General features: G+C 29.8%; 1 protein-coding gene across 1 annotated transcript; it reads right to left on the bottom strand.

Moving 5' to 3' along the window:
- Nucleotides 1-755: 755 nt before the first annotated feature.
- Nucleotides 756-16553, bottom strand: LOC112805882 (uncharacterized). The gene is made up of 20 exons (XM_072198315.1): nt 16488-16553; nt 10149-10419; nt 9936-10035; nt 9360-9481; nt 9171-9255; nt 8976-9087; nt 8688-8842; nt 8492-8585; nt 7747-7864; nt 5577-5651; nt 5234-5374; nt 5050-5133; nt 4648-4872; nt 4386-4391; nt 3829-4267; nt 2794-3722; nt 1877-2602; nt 1385-1705; nt 942-1250; nt 756-832 (listed from the first exon to the last, which is right to left on the bottom strand). The coding sequence occupies exons 1-20, from the start codon at nt 16551-16553 to the stop codon at nt 756-758; spliced, it is 4455 nt and encodes a 1484-aa protein (XP_072054416.1).
- Between the last annotated feature and the right edge of the window lie 1717 nt (nt 16554-18270).

The following is an 18270-nucleotide window of genomic DNA, read 5'->3' as shown; positions in this document are numbered from 1 at the left end:
TCGCAGTAGCATTACAGCGACTCCTGGCTTCAAAGTCAACTTGTGATTGGGTAGTCCCGAACATTTGATGTCATTTAGGAACTCTGGTGTGAACCACTCTTGTTGTACATCTTCATTCTCATCAGCTTGACATGTTGTGTCAGAGCTCAAATACTCCTTTTCCATCCCTGGAAAGATTGTCAAGACAAAATCGTTTACCTTCTCGACACTCTCAAGCGTGGGTGCAAGAATTGCCCTACTCTGAAAATACCTGTAATCTGACATGTTTTGCAACAAATTTGGATATGCAAAGTCTACCAAATGAGAGAGAGGGTCATCAGTAGTTGTAATCAATAGATCATTTGGAATTTCAACTTCTGATTCATCACCAACAACAGAGCCAATATTTCCATTTCCAACATCAAGTATCCAATTAGCAAATCTCTTCATTTCACCTTCATCTTGATCCGAAGAAGACATTAGAAGCCTCATATTCGTATGCAGGTTCAGAACCTTACAAAATGACCACAGATGGGATGAGTTAATAGCGGATGCCAATATATCGTGTCTACTTCCTTTCGGAATCACCGGAAGTATCTGTCTGAAATCACCTCCTAGAACAACAACCTTACCACCAAATGGTTGATGTATCTTATGTTGATCGGTAACTGACATAAGATCCCTGAGCGTCCGATCAAGTGCTTCAAAGCACATTTTATTGAGCATTGGAGCTTCATCCCAAATTATTAAGCTACTTTGGATGAGCAGCTCAGCCTTCAAACTGCCATGCTTGATGTTGCAAGTAGATTCATCAGTAATTGTAATGGGTATTGAAAATCTAGAATGAGCCGTTCTGCCACCAGGTAGGAGTAAAGAAGCAATTCCACTGGATGCGACATTTAAAACAATTTTTCCTCTAGACCGAATAGCAGAAGAAAGTCCATTCCAAATAAATGTCTTACCACACCCACCATGCCCATAAACGAAGTAAAAACCACCAGAGTCTGTAACAACAGCATTGAGTATCTCATCAAATACTAACCTTTGCTCATGAGTCATCTTTTGTTCTGTATATAAGTTTGTATGAGTCAACTCATTTGTGTCATATGCTAACTCCTCCTCTATTAGCTTATTCTGAAAAAGGCGAACATGAGACATCTCAGGATATGGCATTGATTGATAGTCTCTTAAAGATCTCGCATTGCTGTTGAGTATCTTCTCAATCTCAATAAGGCAGAGGTTTTTCAATTCGTCATCAGTCATGCTTAGTCCTAGAAAAAGCACATAGTGGTTTTATGAAATATTTAATAAATAATTCTAAAATAAAATTATTAATATTCTTAATAAAAATAAAGATAATAAGAGAATACAATCTTGATATATAAAAAAAGACATAGTAAAATACCTTGGTTTTTCAAAGCTTTTCTCCTCTCATATAGTATTCCATTAGCCAATAATGTCCAAGTTGCATTCCAAACACGCTCTGGGTTGCTAATGCTATTAGATATCAGTAGCATCGCAAATAATTTTCTCAATTGATGACCAGATGCAAGTTCAGCTACCTCATTAATAGCTGCAATGAATTCCCTATCATCGCACAGTAGTCCCATGGAATAGCAAGCATCTTGGAAGCTAGAATATGTAATTCCATTAACTGTCCTAATAGACTCATATGTTGTGCAACCTCTCTGAACAGCTAACAAAATTCTCATATAATAAATATCACCTGTACCCGGTGGAACATAATTTAACCTCCCGATAGAATACCCTCTTTTGCGTGGATGCCACACCCTTGATTCTCTATCATAAACAAATTGATTTGGAAACTCAGCATACGTCAAAGTTTGACCTGCTTCAAATTTTTTATTGGCCTCCATCCATGCTAAGAACATTGTACATTTTCCTTCCTCTTCTTCCACGATTTCTTCAAGATCGTCATCATCTTTAAAGATGATATTTTGCTCTCCAGGCAAATGAAAGGTTAATCTCATCACTGAAGGCCACCTTTGATGAATATCATACGCTAAGGTTCTCCACACAGCCTCACATGCAGACAAATATCTGCAATCATAGAATTGTTTGATCTCATCAATAACCTGAGCATCCTCTCCACTGGAAGCTTCCTTTGTAACTCCAACTGCTACCCTGTCTGGACCTTTATTCACATACTTGAACAAATATTTGATAGCATTCGACTTGTTGCAGTACTCTACATTAACATGCGCTTGATAAGACATCAGTAGATATGCATTGTATGGAACCACATTCCTATTATCCATATGGACTCCCTTCTTCTCAGTAACCACCCATGTGTCTCGTCTTCTATATGATGGGTATCCACTATCATCGATAACTGTGGTTTTACTGAATGTCTTGGGATAATATTTGGTGCAGTACCCATCTTTCATGCAGGGAGATTTTGAGAATGCTCTACCACATGGTCCATGAATCATATATGTAGATACAGCTCTAAACAATTTTGGATGCTGAGCAGGATCTGGCAACTCTGAAGATATTAATTGATCAATTTGAGTTGTCGTTGTTATCTTATGGTCTCCACTTAACCACAAAAGAATGTGAGCATGTGGTAGACCTCTTTTTTGGAATTCCACCGTATACATCCCTTATACCAAAAAGACAAAAAAAAAAGTTATATGTTATATTTAAACTATCTATTTTATGTATGTGCTTTGATAAATTAAGGGTGATAATAAAAAATCAACAATACGTTAAGTAAGAAAATATTTTGCCATTTATTTTATAACAATCTAAATGAATATTTCTCTAAAAATAAGGTCGGATGATGAGCAATACCTGCATCTAGCACTCCAAATGGAATTCCTTGCTTAAGATCCGAGATTATCATGTCAAGCTTAATTTTGAATACTCTACACGATATATCCGGCCGGTCTTCAACCTTTAAGTTCCTTGGATTGTTAACCCTGCCAATCTCTTGCCAACTTGAGTTACATGTCATTGTGATGAAGAGGTCTGGATATCCATATTTCTTACAAATTGCCATAGCATCTTGACAATTATTAAACATGTATCTCATGCCACCAGTGAAGGACGCAGGTAGGATGATACGCTTACCTGCTTTAGAAGCACGTGTCTCACCCCTAACAACTGCATCTTGAATCCCTTTGTATATATCACTCCTCACCTTGGTTTGGTTGTTTCGGTAGTAGGTCAACCTTTGTGCTTCAATCATAGAAAAGCAATCAACCAAGAACTGCTGAAATAATCTTCCACCATTGACAATGGTTGCATACTCGACCTTTCTCTCTTGTATTCTAAATGCTATGAACTCCCTTAAACTCACACGCTGTCTCTTTCTATTTTCATCAGCCCTATGAGATTCTCGCAAAGGAATGTCTTCTTGGTAGCCATCTTCACTGTAAGGAAACATCATAGGGTACTGAAGAGGAATAAATGCGGTGTGTGTCTCATGAATCCTTTGCAGATGTCCAGACTTTAATTGAACTATAATATCACGCCCTGCATCTCCAGAATCAAAATCTCCTACTATTAGAGCTGCGACCTCGTTAGAAGATGGTAAATTGTAGACTCTTGCATCCTTTGATCTTTTTCGGTACAACCGTAGTCTTATATTTGCGATATCTCCTTGATTCAGGTAGTTTCTCACTATCCTAAATGTGTGAGCAAGAACATTATGTTGATCGATCATGTCCTTGAGATCTAGAACTAAGGACTGGTCAATGTTGTTGTTGTTTGTTCTTGAACTGTATAAAACATCAATTGAAAAATATTAGTATTCATAATTAACCAAAATCAAAGTACGAACTACCTAAATAATTTTTTAATCAGTTTGGAATGCATGATACAAACCTGAAAATCTCTATCCTGTTTGAGACCTCATTTTCTGTATCATAAATATATAACTGCGCAAATTTTGGTCTTTGTCCCTCAATTGGTACCAAGCTTCCAATTCTGTGGTAGTTTTGTCCACTCACAATGAACTGGGGAGGACCTGTCCCATCATTGATAGAGGTCTCTATTTTACCTCCGAGGGACGTGAAGCAAAACATGCTATTATAAGTTCTTATATTATCCTTAAAGTGTTTGCTTCTCTGGTCTGCTCCAGATAATAAACCTTGCAAGAGCTGAGGTGGACGTTGCAAAAACGGCAATTGTACCTTCCCTCGCATACAACATATTGAGAACTCAATATTGGATCCTGTTTTAGACTTTTCTGATCTCTCCTCATACCACATCATGGCGTCGCAATGCCGACAAAAAAATTCTGGGTCACCAATATCTATCACATCTAATAATCACCAAGATAATAAATTATGTTTCAGTTATATCTGAAAAAAATACTTTATATAAAAATATATCTTTCTTTCACCATGTTAGGTATAAAAATAATATTTATAAAAGATTACCGAATACTGCAATTTATAGATTAAAAAGATGAGATCATATAATACAATTTTTTTGTGCCAACCTCAAGGTTTAAGTTTTATATGCACACTAATCAAACAATAAGAATTACAATATATCAATGTTCAAATACAAAAATCATAATATATAACCATATCTTAGTTTGAATTTTAAAAACTTGAACACTAAACGATAATTTTTTGTTTATAAAAAGCATAACAATAGTAAATAATAAACTGCTGATATTGCTACTTCTTAGATTACCTGTATTCTCAGCAACATCGAATATGGCTGGGTATTCAATTTGCACAGAATCATCTAATATAGTCGTGTTTTCAGTAATATCCTCAACTTCTTCAAAAATTTTTGAAAGATTTATAACCAATTCCTTCAAGAATGTTTTTCTTTGTCTCAGGTGTCTTCCTTTTTCAGCTATGCACACTTCTTCTAATTCTTTAGTATCTAAATTTGAATTAGATGTACTTGCTCCTGTAATCATTAGAGATAGTAAATCAAGCACTTTATATTATAAAAAAAAGAAAAATGAATATATATTAAATGTTTGAATCAGCTGAGTTATGAATATATATTATGAAAGTAGTATTAAAGATAAAAGAAGTAGAATTTTAGCTTTATGATAATTACAATCTATCATGCTTATCTTACCATGTCTCTTTTGAAGTAGCATAATCTTTCTATTCAGTCTTGCATCCCTTTGCAATCTAATTCGATTTGAGTACTCCAATGAATCTATAATAATTATTTAGCATATATCAAAGATTGTTTTCAAGAGACCAATTGAAAAGTTAAATGTTTGGTCTTTAAGTAATAAAAGCATATATTAACATACGCTGGCTTTGCAATTGGTCGATATTGTTTGATGTTTGTTGAAACTGTTGTTGACTTGTCTGATGACATGGGCTATCATATGCTTCGCATGTGATACCTGAATTACTAATATCACTAATATTGGAACATCGTTCCTTTTCACCTACAGAGTGTAGATTAGTAGTTGGAGACCTTGATCGATATGGTGTTGGGTTATTATCTAATAAGATAACTCGAGATATTAGTTTTTTGAACATATTTTTTGTTAAAGTTTATAATTGAATAAATAGTAGGAAAATCAAAATACATAAAGTGCATGTACATTCACATAAGTAAGTTCCAAAAAAAACCATCCAAAAATTAACCTGTATTGAGTCCATTTGTAATGTTCGACAACACCGATTGAAAATGCACATCATTGGAACCATCACTCGAATTTCCTGTAATTTTTTCATAAACAAATTTAGTAACATATTACAAAAACAATGTAAATTAATAATTTATTACTTGTCAATAGCTAAATAATATATAGAAAATATTGTATTTTATGGGCTTTCATTCGTCCAAAATACTCATGACATGTTAGTTATTTTTTGTATGAAGTCTACCTTGAATTGTGGTCCGCTTTGTATTTTCTTTGTCTTTTAATATCAATTTTCTCTTCGATCTTGCTTCTCTTTGGACTTCTTGCATCTTTCAATATATACCTGGAAATACCAAATAAATAATTTTTTAACTAATTAAAAATATATATACCTTATACCTAATACATTTTTATTATCAATTTTTTTATATTATTAAAAAAAATAAAGTACACAGGAGTACACATATGGCGGCGTTTGTTTTTGGTATACATATCGATCAAAACATAGATACGGGAGTACATAGGAGTACATGTATAGTGCTTGAATACTGAGACAAAAATGATGAAAGACATGGTATGGATTTAAACATATTTTATGGAAAATAATATATATTTTTATGGAAAATAATAATGTATGGATTTAAACATATTTTATGGAAAATAATATATATTTTTTTTCAAAAGTATCTTTTTTCAAATAAATATAAGTTTAATCTCACGATCAATAAATTCAACTTACAGTTAAAATCTTTTTTTTATTTCCTTAAATAAAGAGATTGAAAATGAATAATTTATAAGTAAAAAGAGAGAAAAAGATGAAAATACCTCTATTGTTGTGCTGAGATAATATAAAAAATAACAATGTAAACGAAGTAAACAGAGAAATTTATAAATGTGACAAATCAAAAAAATTTAAATTTAAAAATCAAAACGGTTAAGAAGTCACTTAATTAGGAATTAGTATTAGAATTTTAAATTTCAAATTTTTAAATAGAGTTTCCTAATTAGCTAGTTTATTTAAAAAATTTTAAATAAACTTTCTTAATTAAACGTTTGTTGTTTATTAAGAATATAGAAATTTGTTAATTTACAAATAATTTTTATTAGTTTTGTCATAAATAGTATCAATCCTATTATTTATCGATAAAAATAATAAAATTAAATATAATCTAAAAATTAATAACCTTATAAATATCGTAAATTTAGAAAAAAATATTTAAAAAGAGAGAAAAAGATGAAAGTACTTCTATTGTGGAGAAATAATCTAAAAGATAATAATAAAAATTTATAAATATGGCAAGTAAAAAAATTTAAATTTAAATATTGAAATGGTTAAGAACTTACTTAATTAGAAATTAGTATTAGAAATTCAAATTTAAAATTTTTAAATAGAATTTTCTAATTAGCTAATATAAATTTTAAATTTTTAAATAAAATTTTCTAATCAAACGTCCGTTGTCTATTAGGAATATAGAAATTTGTTAATTTAAAAATAATTTTTTTTAGTTTCATCATAAACAGTATTAACTTTATTATACTTTTTCTAAAATTTAAACAGTATTACATTTTTTTAAATAGTATAAATAATTTCACGTCTTAATAAGACTGATAATTCTATTTACTTTATTATACTCCTTTGTAATTAGCATAATAACTTATAAATTATATAAATTCTTAAAAATATTGTCAAATTGCTTACGTAAAAATTCAAAAAAAAGTATATTTGAATTTAAATTTAAAATTCTAAACATAATACTTTAATTAAAAATTATAATTAGATTTTTTTTAAAAAATAAATACACATTAAAAATTAATAACTAACTTAATTGTATCAACAATAATTCAAAGAAAAAATTTATAACTTTATGACATTAAATATTAAATTAGATATTATCAGAATATCAACGGTGAAAATCAAATTAAAAATAAAACCACAAGTAATAACCAAATAACTTCAATTTATATTTAAAAAAATTCTAAATTCCAAACATAAAAATAGAAAAGAACCAAAAGAAAAATAACAACTCAAGAAAAGATAATGTTTCCACCAAAACAAACATATGCTTGACATTATTCTATAAGATAGACTCTAAAAGGGATTCCAAAACATGTGCATCCAAATTCTCAAGTTTCTTTCTCAATCTTGATCTTATTGGAAGTTGAGGTATCACCTTCTACCTTCGATTCTTCCGACTCCGAGCATAATCGCTTAGTTGGTGTAATAGCATTTTCCAACAATTCGGATTCATCATTGGCAGCAACTTCATTGGAGAATTCAAGCAACAAATTCTGTACAAAATACCACGTTAAATTAAAGACTTCTTTCTAACCTTTGATTTTATAATTAATTATTAATTATAAAAAATTAATTTCTAATTTTGAGAGAACAAACAAAAAAAAATTATTTTTTGAACAAATACCTTAGCACCTTTTACTTTCTCCCCTTCAATGATTGAGGATGTTTTTGAAATTGGAAGCAAACCACCGGTGTAGTCAACATCCTAAAATTATAATTAATTATTAATTATAAATTAGATACTACTAATGACCAAGGAAGCAAAAAATAAATTAATTTTTAATAGAAAATACACTTATAATTATACTCACAATTTGAATAGGGTGAGCCTCTTTGAATTTATTTATGAGGTCCACATTATCAGTCATCTTCTTAACTTTATAAGAAGGTGAAAAATGTGGATTATCAGATATTTGAACTTCAACGATGAAGAGAAAGGTCTTATCAATTAGGTTGAGCAAAAGTGTAGGTGTATCCGATAGATCTCCTTTCTGCAGGGTATTACATAATATATTAATAATAAATAATATAAAAATTACCAATAAAAATATCTTCACTAATATTTTTAGAAATAAATATTGGTTAGATCTTACCAATAGGAGTGGATCAAGTATCTCTACACAGCTCTTTCCCAAAACTTGTTTTGCCTCCTTGTCAAAGACTACAAAACATGCACAGTCAGAATCATCAATGACACCAAGCTTTATTCGATATCTGCTTAAAAAAAAAATAACATAAAAAAAAGTTAAATATAGACTTATTCAATATCTAATCCAATGTGCATATACTTTAATTTAAAAAAAATAAATAAATAACCTTGGAGTTATGGATAAAAGGAGACGGCCACAACTTGAACATTTGAAAGTTTTTGTAAAAGCATATGTGGACCTGTTGCATTCACATTGGCCGTACCACCAGTCTGGAGTATCCATAATATGACTTATAGTAGCCAAGACAATACAAATAGAATTCTGAAAAAAAAAAATAATGATTTAAATTCCCTAAATTTGGTGAATTTTTTAAATAAATAAGATGAATAAATAAAAATAATCTATGTACAACGGATTTCAATTATTTTTTTCTCCATTTTAAAAAAAAAATTACCGTTTCGAATTCTTTTAACTGCTCGATGGTTTTGCCTTGATAAATTTTTAAGAATGCAGCCTCATTTGGAATTCCGCCGATGTTACCTCTAGATTCTTCAAATCTTACAAAGCTTGATAAATAAAGTTAAAAAAAAATTATGTTAGATAACACACACGTAGTATGGAACTAAAGAATTAAAAAGAAAATACCCACCTATTTTTAAATTGGATGACAGTTGTATCTTCAAGATTGAAGAACATCTTTGTGCCATACATGGAATTTTGTAAAACAATCTTTTCTGAAAAATTTATTTTAATACAAAATGAGTAAAAATTCACATAAACAATAAGTAAAAGCTCACATATAAAAATATATTGTTAAAAAAATATGGATAAATATTACCGTTAAATAACTTCACTCTAACAAACTGTAAGACGACAACAGCTCCATCCTTATTGCCAGATCCCAGAAAAGCATTTAATTCATGTGCATAGTTGCCAAAAAGTGCACACTCCATTATTTTTCTATATCAAATAGAATGTTTAATGTTAAAAAAGTAACTACCAATAAAATAATATCAAATTATATATATTTTATATTTTTAAAATTTAAAATTTAATAATAAAATTAAAATATCAAATACAATTTAAAAAATTAATAATTAATTAATTATTTTAAATTTGTAACAAATAAACCGCGGAAAGAATGCTTTTTATTATTTTTTTTTAAATTTGAATCTTTTTTTTTTAAATCAATCCGAAGTGATTTTTTTTAAAAAAATTTAAATTTAAATAATTAGACGTTTAAAAATGGTGGCTTTGAATCTAAAACATTTTAACTAAGCTTAATGTTAGTTAAGATACATTTGTTACTTATTAATATTAATAAAAATATTTCTAATAAAATAAGTTAAAATAATAATTTAAAAAGATGAGATTAGCAAAATTTGTATATTTATAAAAATAAATAGATAATTACCCATCATCAATCTCTAATTCGATAACAGTATATTTGGTAGATTTGCCATCCTTTTCAAGAGTCTTCTCATTCCCAATTCCAGCAAGATATCCAACAACATCTGAAATGATTTAAAATAAAAAAAATTATTGTCAATAAATTTGTTAAAAAAAAACGCAGAATAAATTATCAATAAAATAAATAATTATACTTTTTCTAAAATAATAAACTTACCAACTAAATAGGTGCAATCATACCCAGGAGCATTGAGAGTGTCAAAACTCACAAACTTAAATCCATATCGTGGGATACTCGACGATTCTGGAAGTCTGTGCACATCAGTACGTTGGTTTAAATTAACCACGTATTCATGATGTGTAGTCTTGAAGTAACCCTTATTGAGTCCAACACCAAAATATCTTATTTGGTAAGATATTCCTTCCTCCAGCAAATTCACGAATCGAGACACAAAAGCCTTCTTAACTGAGGCGTGTATTTTTCCTCCCTAGAATTAATGAACAAAAAAACGATTAGATGGGAATAAACAAATAAATTTAAAATATAAATAATATAAATTTTAAATAAAATAGAAAAAACATTAGTAGAAAACTCACGTCTTCATCGAGCCAAACCATCTCAATTGAGTATGGCAATGGAGAATTTCCGTAACTTGGCAGTGTCCATAACCGTATCACTCGTATACGTACACACAAATTGTCGATTGTAGGATTGATGTCAGCAATTTTGTGAATACCAGCCATTAGAATAAATAGAGAGATTTTAGATATATGTAAAGAAAGGGATTGATGTACTTTAAATTGTGGTGCTTTACATCTCTCGTAACTTATACTTTTATAGTTGCATCATAACTAATATTTTTTAAATTTGATTGACTTTAATTTAAAATTTAAAAAATAACAAACTAAATAAAACAACCAAAACTTAAATTTTAAAAATAACAACTTAAACAAATTATAATTTAAAAATTCTAACATAACGTAAATTTTTATAATAATATAATAATATAATAATATTAGTACGTAACAATCGAAGAATAATTAACGTAAATTTTTTTAAAACTCTAAATTTCTTTAAAAAAATTTATGTAGCTGCAATTTAAAAAAAAATTAAAATTTTAAAAAATAATGCTAAAAAGAATTAACAGATATTTAAAAAATAGTGTTATAATATAAAAAAGAACAACCTAAGTAAAATCTAAATAAAATTAAAAAAATAACAATTTAAATAAAATAATTTGAAATTTAAAAAATAACAACCTAACTAAAATAACCCAAACAAATAAAATAATTTGAAATTTAAAAAATAACAACCTATGTAAAACAACCCAAACTTAAAATTTGAAAATAACAACTTAAGCAAATAATAATTTATAATTTATAAATATAAATCTAAAAATTTCTAGTCACGACACGTAAGCAAATAAACTCCCAGACTCAACGTATGAGCACCACGTCAGCAAATTGGCTCCCTATTTGTATTACTATAAAGATAATTGTAAATATAATAATAAAATAATATTACTATAACACATTGTGCGGTTTGGATTGGATTAGATTGGTTGTGAAAAATAAATCCAAAATCCGATCCGATCCAGTGGTTTGCAAAAAATAAAATCCAATCAAATCCGAATTAGTACGGTTTTAATCGGTTTTCGATTTAAATTGAATTAGATAAACGATTTAATTTGGATCGGTTTGGATTTGAACACCCCTACTTATGGCTACATTGTTATGTTGCTGTTCAAAAGTAACAAAAGAAAGCTTGTTCAACAAGTTGTGTGATGTGCACGATGGTTCCATATCAGAACCCTAGCTCACATGATTTTTTCAACTTATAGATCTTCTCCTCCAAAAAGGCTTTCTTTCCAACCAATTCGATTGCTCCGACTTCGAAGGTCGGCCTCTAATTTTGACTGTTTTTTCTTTAGTTCTCTTCGTCGCCGTACCTCTTCATAATTCTCTTTCTGTTTCTCGTTGTGGTTCAGCTTCCTGCTCAAGTTATTCTAATCGACCGCGATACCTATGTACGAGTCTCAATATCTCCGTGGGATGAGGTTCTTTATTTTTAGGTGGATGGATTTCTGAATGGATTCGTTGTGGAGGAGGGTTTCCTAATGTTCCCTTTCCATGGGGACCACTCGTTCTTTCTTGTTGGAGAGGTATGTCATCCTTCAAAATGGTTGTTCGCCATGACTGGGTATAGATTTTCAGGTCTCTGGCAACGGTGCCAATATTCCGAGGATTACCTAAAATTGGATTATTTTTAGCCAAGATTGTATCGATGTCGATGTGCTGTCGTCCGAGTTCCTTGTGAGGAGGTGGGGGGTAGTACCTGTAAAGGACTCCAATACTTAAGTTACTAAGAGTGTTCGTGTATTTATAGTAGAGTATATAACTACTTTTTTAGAGTAGTTTCACTTTTAATTGATAACTGTTTCCTTTTTATAGAAAAGTTGTTGAGGTCTCATCTCTAGATAAGTGGAAGATATCTTAAAAGTTAGTTACTTATTTGGATAAGTAGAATTAAACTGCAGTTGTCCCACCCAATTTCTATGAGGTCGGGTAGATATAGTAATTGAATTTCTTGAATAGACTTTTTTTTTTTTTTTTTTTTTGGTCTGAACTATTATCTATTAAACCAGAATATAATCAGATAGTATAAAGCATGATAGTAGTAATTGTAACTACTCACGCATGCTTAGTAAGACCATACTCGAATGTCCTTCAAGAACATTGTGTCTACACCGATGCACCATATCATTTTAGAAATAGTATGAAAAAGAAAAGAAATGAGATAAGAACACAAATTCTCGGTAGACATGCTCCTATATAACACCTCCGTACTTCAAGCCTACTTTTTGAGATTTAAAAAAAAGCATGACATGTTATATAATTTTTTTGGACGGATATAAGAAAGAAGAATTTTGAAAAAAATAACCTTGACATAATCAATTATGCACAAGGAGAAATTTGAATGAAAATAATAAAAAAACTAGATATATATATTTTTTACGTTAAAAATGGCCTTTTTTCGTAATTTTTAAACAAAGGTATTGAGTTCAAATTGTATATAAATTTAATGAGAGTTTTTTTTTTAGCAAAAATTATTATCCCAAAGAATGGTCGATTACCTTCTTTTATTGAAAGACCATCTCAATTATTTTATCTTATTGTTTAATGATGTAAAACACTTAAAACCCAACAACAATAATAATAATAATATAAAACATGTCATGCACATATTAAAAAACACATACGATTTTTACATAGACGTGGTATCTTCTAAAACTCTTTAATTCACCTGGAAGGCTCGAACAATATAATGTTGATTCTTTTTTGTATTTATGTACAAAATTTGTTTGATAAAAAAAAGATTGAGAGGATGAGTTCTCACTCCTATTAGTATGTGTGTTAGGTGGTATTTAAATTTTAGGGATAAATATTTTTTTGATTCCTAAAATTTAGAATCAAAATCAAATTCATTCTCAATATTATTTTTAATTTAAAACTGTTTCAAACATTTTATTTAATATTAAAATCGTCATTTTTAATAAAATTTTTAATTTTATTACTAAATTACTCTCGTCCTAACAAAAATTATAAAAAAAAAAGAACGCCGGGGAAAGGAAATAAAGGAAAAGGGAAAAGGACGCAAGGGGAAAGAGAAGGGAAAAGGAAGAGGGGAAAGAGAAGAAAGGAAAGGAAGGGAAGGGGGGAGGGGAAAGAAGAAGAGGGGGAACAGGGAACAGCCGCTGGCGAAGTTTGGAGCCGCCATCGCCGTTGGGAATCAGATGGAGAGAGAGCTCGCGAGGGAGAAAGGAGACACAAGCTAGGGGGTCGCGTTCCGCCACTGCTACCGCTGCTACCGACCTTGCCGGCTGCCGCCACTTCGTGTCCTCGCTGCTGCACCTCGCCGATTCGGCTTCTGCTTCCGATTCTGCTTCAACATCTGCATTTGCTTCTTTTTCTTCTTCTGCGTCGCTTATGTTTTATTTCTGCTTCTGATTCTGATTTTGATTTGTTATTTTTCTGATTTAATTATTGTTGTATGTTGATTTTGTTGTTGAATTAGATGTTATTAGTTTTTGAATTTGAATAATGTGTTATTGTTGGTATTCTTTAATCTGATTATTGATATTTGATAGGAGTAAGGGAGGTGGTGATGGTAAAGGTGGTGATAGTGAAGGGTATTTTTGTCCGTAAAAAGTCAAAAAGACGATTTTGATACCAAATAAAACATTGGAGACAATTTTAAATCCAAAATAATATTGGAGATATTTTGACCTTAAACTTTATTAACCAAAACAATACTTATCCCTAAATTTAAAAAAAAAAAATTGGAAATGGTTACACTTTCATTCAAATTTAAAATTTGAAATTTTTACTCTCTTATTAACTGCATATTCTTTATGAAGTTGGAATTTCAAATGAAAATAAAAAAAGAGAGCTGTTGTTACAAAAAAGGCACTAGATGTATATTCAAATGATATAAATCTTTGAAATGGTTACATATACACAGTTATGAATAAAATTGACAGAATATTTTGTAGAATTTATATTTTAACAAGAGTTGGTCATCCAATGAAAATTTTCGAACAATTAAAAAGAATTTTTAAATTTTTGCGATGCTTTAAGAGAATTTACAAATTTATGGGATAAAAAAAGGCTGAGTTTAAAGAAGAAAGTTATAATAATTTTAATAATTGTAAAATGCTCTCGTTAATCTTGTCATACTGTAAATACATAGTTTAAAAAAAGTTAAGCAATATACAAATTAGATACATTTGATTTCAAAATTTAAGAACCACTTAGCCAGATATTTTGCATAACTATAAGTACTTTTCTTATCTTAAATTAATTATTTTTATATCCTCATAATTTTTTTAATGCTTATTTTATAATTAAGTTATTCATAATATTGGCACATTTTTTTATGAAGAACTATATTTGTGTTATTTAAGACACATATATTATAGCTATTTTACTTGGTCTCCTGCTTCAAAACAAATTAATTTTCGTAAAAGAAACGTTTTACACAAAATGTATTAACAGTATATAATTTTAACATGCAATTTGTCTTTGTTTATTTTGAATGAAAACGAACGATATATTATTTTAAATTATTTTTAGATAAATTAAATTCCAAAAATAATTTTCAAAGTCTCCTGGAGGTATATGCTCTTTTTTTTAATGTTGTTTCTTTCTTGTCTTTAACTAATAATTATATATTATTTAACAAATATTTTAGTTTTGATATAGATGTGTTCTATCTTATTGATTCTAAATTTTATTTCAACATGTCTTGGTTTTTTGCTCTTTTATTTCATAAATGAAAGATATTATTTATCTTACTTTTATGAAAAAGATTGGTATATAGATTATTTTTTTATTAGTTTAATGTCGATAATAATTAATTATAGTTGGAGTATATAAGGAAAAACATAAGGTTAATCACAAAATATTTTTTTAATTTTTATTATTTGAAGTTTTTAAAATGGGAAGAACTAATTTTTTTTTTCTCTCTCAACTTTCAATCTTCCTTTCGTCAAACCATTAACATCATCGTTTGAATAACTTAGGACATGAGATGTTAAAGTTGTAAATGGCCAATAGTTGTCATTGACGCATTTTTTTTTCTTTCCTTTCATTTTTCTTTTTTCTCTTTTTTACCTCTTCCTTCAAACTGATCTAATAGAGTTTGATGAGAGTCTATTTCGCAAGATTTTTTCTTGGCAAACATAACTATTCTAATCAACGAGTTGGAAGGAAGAAGATCTGAATCCTTATTACACTGTGATTCATTGATTTCTCAAAATGGCAGATAAGCAGATCTTTGAGTGGTGGTTTTGATAACTAGAGCAATACCAATCTCCTCCATCAACTCACGATTCTTCAATCTCGAAGAGCAACATAAGTTCGATTCAAAATCACTCAAACTCTTATTTTCTCCACCCTAAAGAAAATCTAAGTAGTAGAAGTCGTGGACCTACAATGGCATACTCTCATTGTAACAAGTAAGGCCACACAGGCAATAACATAACACCACAATCAATCACGTGATCACTGAGGAGCATGATGATATACTCAATAACAAACAATCCCAACTCAATTGTCTCTAAGAGAACACTGGAATATCAATATCTGAGTTCACTCCAGAACAAAGATTTGCCTTGTTAGAGTTTATCAAAGACAAAAATATGCAGTAACAACCTCATAATGCAAACCAGATGTTAACTAATTCCATTCAGACCTCCATTCCAGGTAAAACCATTGCATTACATTTTAATACAAGAATTATGAACATTATCACTCTAAAATCTGCACTATGGGTCATTGACTCCGATGCAATAGATCATGTGATTTTCGACTTAAAAGATTTTGCAAACTTTTAAAATATTGCTCCAATCAATGATATTGTCAAATGAGACCAAAACTATCAACACCATCATTGGCATAATCACATTCTCTAAAATTTTTTTTCTGAAAAATGTTTTGTACATTCCTTCTTTTGATTTTAAACTGATCTCTATGTCAAAATTAACATTAAACTTACATTGTCAACTGTTAATGACAAGTATGGTGAGATATAAGATTGATCTACATCAAAGATGATTGGCATTGCTAAGTGTAGAGAATGGTTATATACAATGAGTAGAGAAATAGAATTCTCTCACTTTTTCCCTCCTCCAACCAAGCAAGTTTTATTGGCGGCAATTAGGACTACTACTCATCCCACAACACTTTCACACACTGAGCACAACAACATTTGATATCTTAGATTAGGACACATACTCATGCATAAACTAATTTGACTAAAAAATTTTTTTATCCTTTTATAGATTTACTGCTTCAAAACTTCCTTGTGACTCATGTCATTTTACAAAACAAAAGAAATTATCTTTTTATCTTCGTACAATTGAAATAAAAGATTGTTTTGATTTAGTTCATATGGATATTTGGAGTTCTATTTTTGTCCCTTCCAATAAAGCACATAGATATTTTTTTACTGTGGTAGATGACAAGAGTAGATTCACTCGAATCTTTTTTATGAAAACCAAATTTGAGACATTACAATTGGTTATTAATTTTTTTAATTTTATCATAGTACAATTTGAAAAACAAGTTAAGTGTATAAAGACTGACAATGGATCAGAATTCACTCTAAAATTCTTTTTTTTTTGGCATCAACAGGCATTTTACACTAAATTTCTTGTGTAGAAATATTAGAGCAAAACGGAATTGTACAACAAAAATACCAACATATTTTAGGTGTTGCTAGAGCACCTGTTGTTTCAATCAAGAATTTCACACTGTTTTTGACAATACGTAGTTGCTCACGTTAATCACCTAATTAATAGGCTGCCCAATACTAAATTGGATAATGATATTCCTTATAAGCTTTTGTATGGTAATTTACCTATCTTTTATATTTTAGAGTATTTAGTTCTCTTGCATATGCCTCTACATTAACAAATTCAAAAACAAAATTAGACCCAAGAGCCAGAAAAATTACTTTTCTCAATTTTAAACTAGGAACAAAGGATTTTCAACTTGTTGATTTAAAATAAAAGAAAATTTTTATATCTAGAAATGTAACTTTTTATGAAACTCATTTTTTATTTTCACATTCCATTAGCACTGACATTCCTGTGGTACCCATTCGTACTCCACAATGCATTGATCATTTTCAATATGATACACCATCTACACATTATTTGCAATCACCCACACATACCACACTCATAGATTCAAATGAACATTTCTTAAACTCAGTGCACTCACCAATTTCTTCACACACCATTACACCCATTACCTCACCACACACTAACAATGCACCTGTATCACAAAACTACGACATCACACATGATTGCATCACTAGAAAATATGAAAGAGTAAAAACACCACTTGTTTATTTGAAGGACTACTACTATATGATAATCCACGTAGCTCACTCTAGCAAATTTGCTAACTCTAACTCTTTATATCCTATCTCACAACACTTGTCATATGATAAACTAACCCTAAAATATAAATCCCTTTCTCTAGCCATCACCTCAAACCCGAAACCTAGCACTTATGAGAAAGCGGCTACAGATGAACGTTGGAGAAAGACAATACAAGCTGAATTGACAGCTCTAAATCAGAACAGAACTTGGCGTCTCACTAAACTCCCAAAAGGCAAGAAGGTTGTGGGTTGCAAATGAATTTTTCGGGTAAAATTTAATCTCAATGACACCATAGAAAGGCACAAAACAAAGCTAGTTGCAAAAGAATTCACTCAAATGCAAGGAGTGAATTATGGTGATACTTTTAGTTCAGTTGTCAAAATGACTACT

This window comes from Arachis hypogaea, chromosome 6, assembly GCF_003086295.3.
Source record: "Arachis hypogaea cultivar Tifrunner chromosome 6, arahy.Tifrunner.gnm2.J5K5, whole genome shotgun sequence".
Classification (NCBI taxonomy): Eukaryota; Viridiplantae; Streptophyta; class Magnoliopsida; order Fabales; family Fabaceae; genus Arachis; species Arachis hypogaea.
The sequence above is the reverse complement of the archived record's forward strand: the minus strand, read 5'-3'. Positions and strand labels throughout refer to the sequence as shown.

Excerpts from the sequence above, each read along its gene's own strand:
- LOC112805882 (XM_072198315.1), bottom strand. The coding sequence starts at position 16,553 with ATGCCAATCATCTTTGATGTAGATCAATCTTATATCTCACCATACTTG. Across the intron at positions 9,088-9,170 it reads GTCATCCAATTTAAAAATAG|CTTTGTAAGATTTGAAGAAT; the intron begins GTGGGTATTTTC and ends TTATTTATCAAG. Across the intron at positions 3,723-3,828 it reads AACAGGATAGAGATTTTCAG|TTCAAGAACAAACAACAACA; the intron begins GTTTGTATCATG and ends TGTTTTATACAG.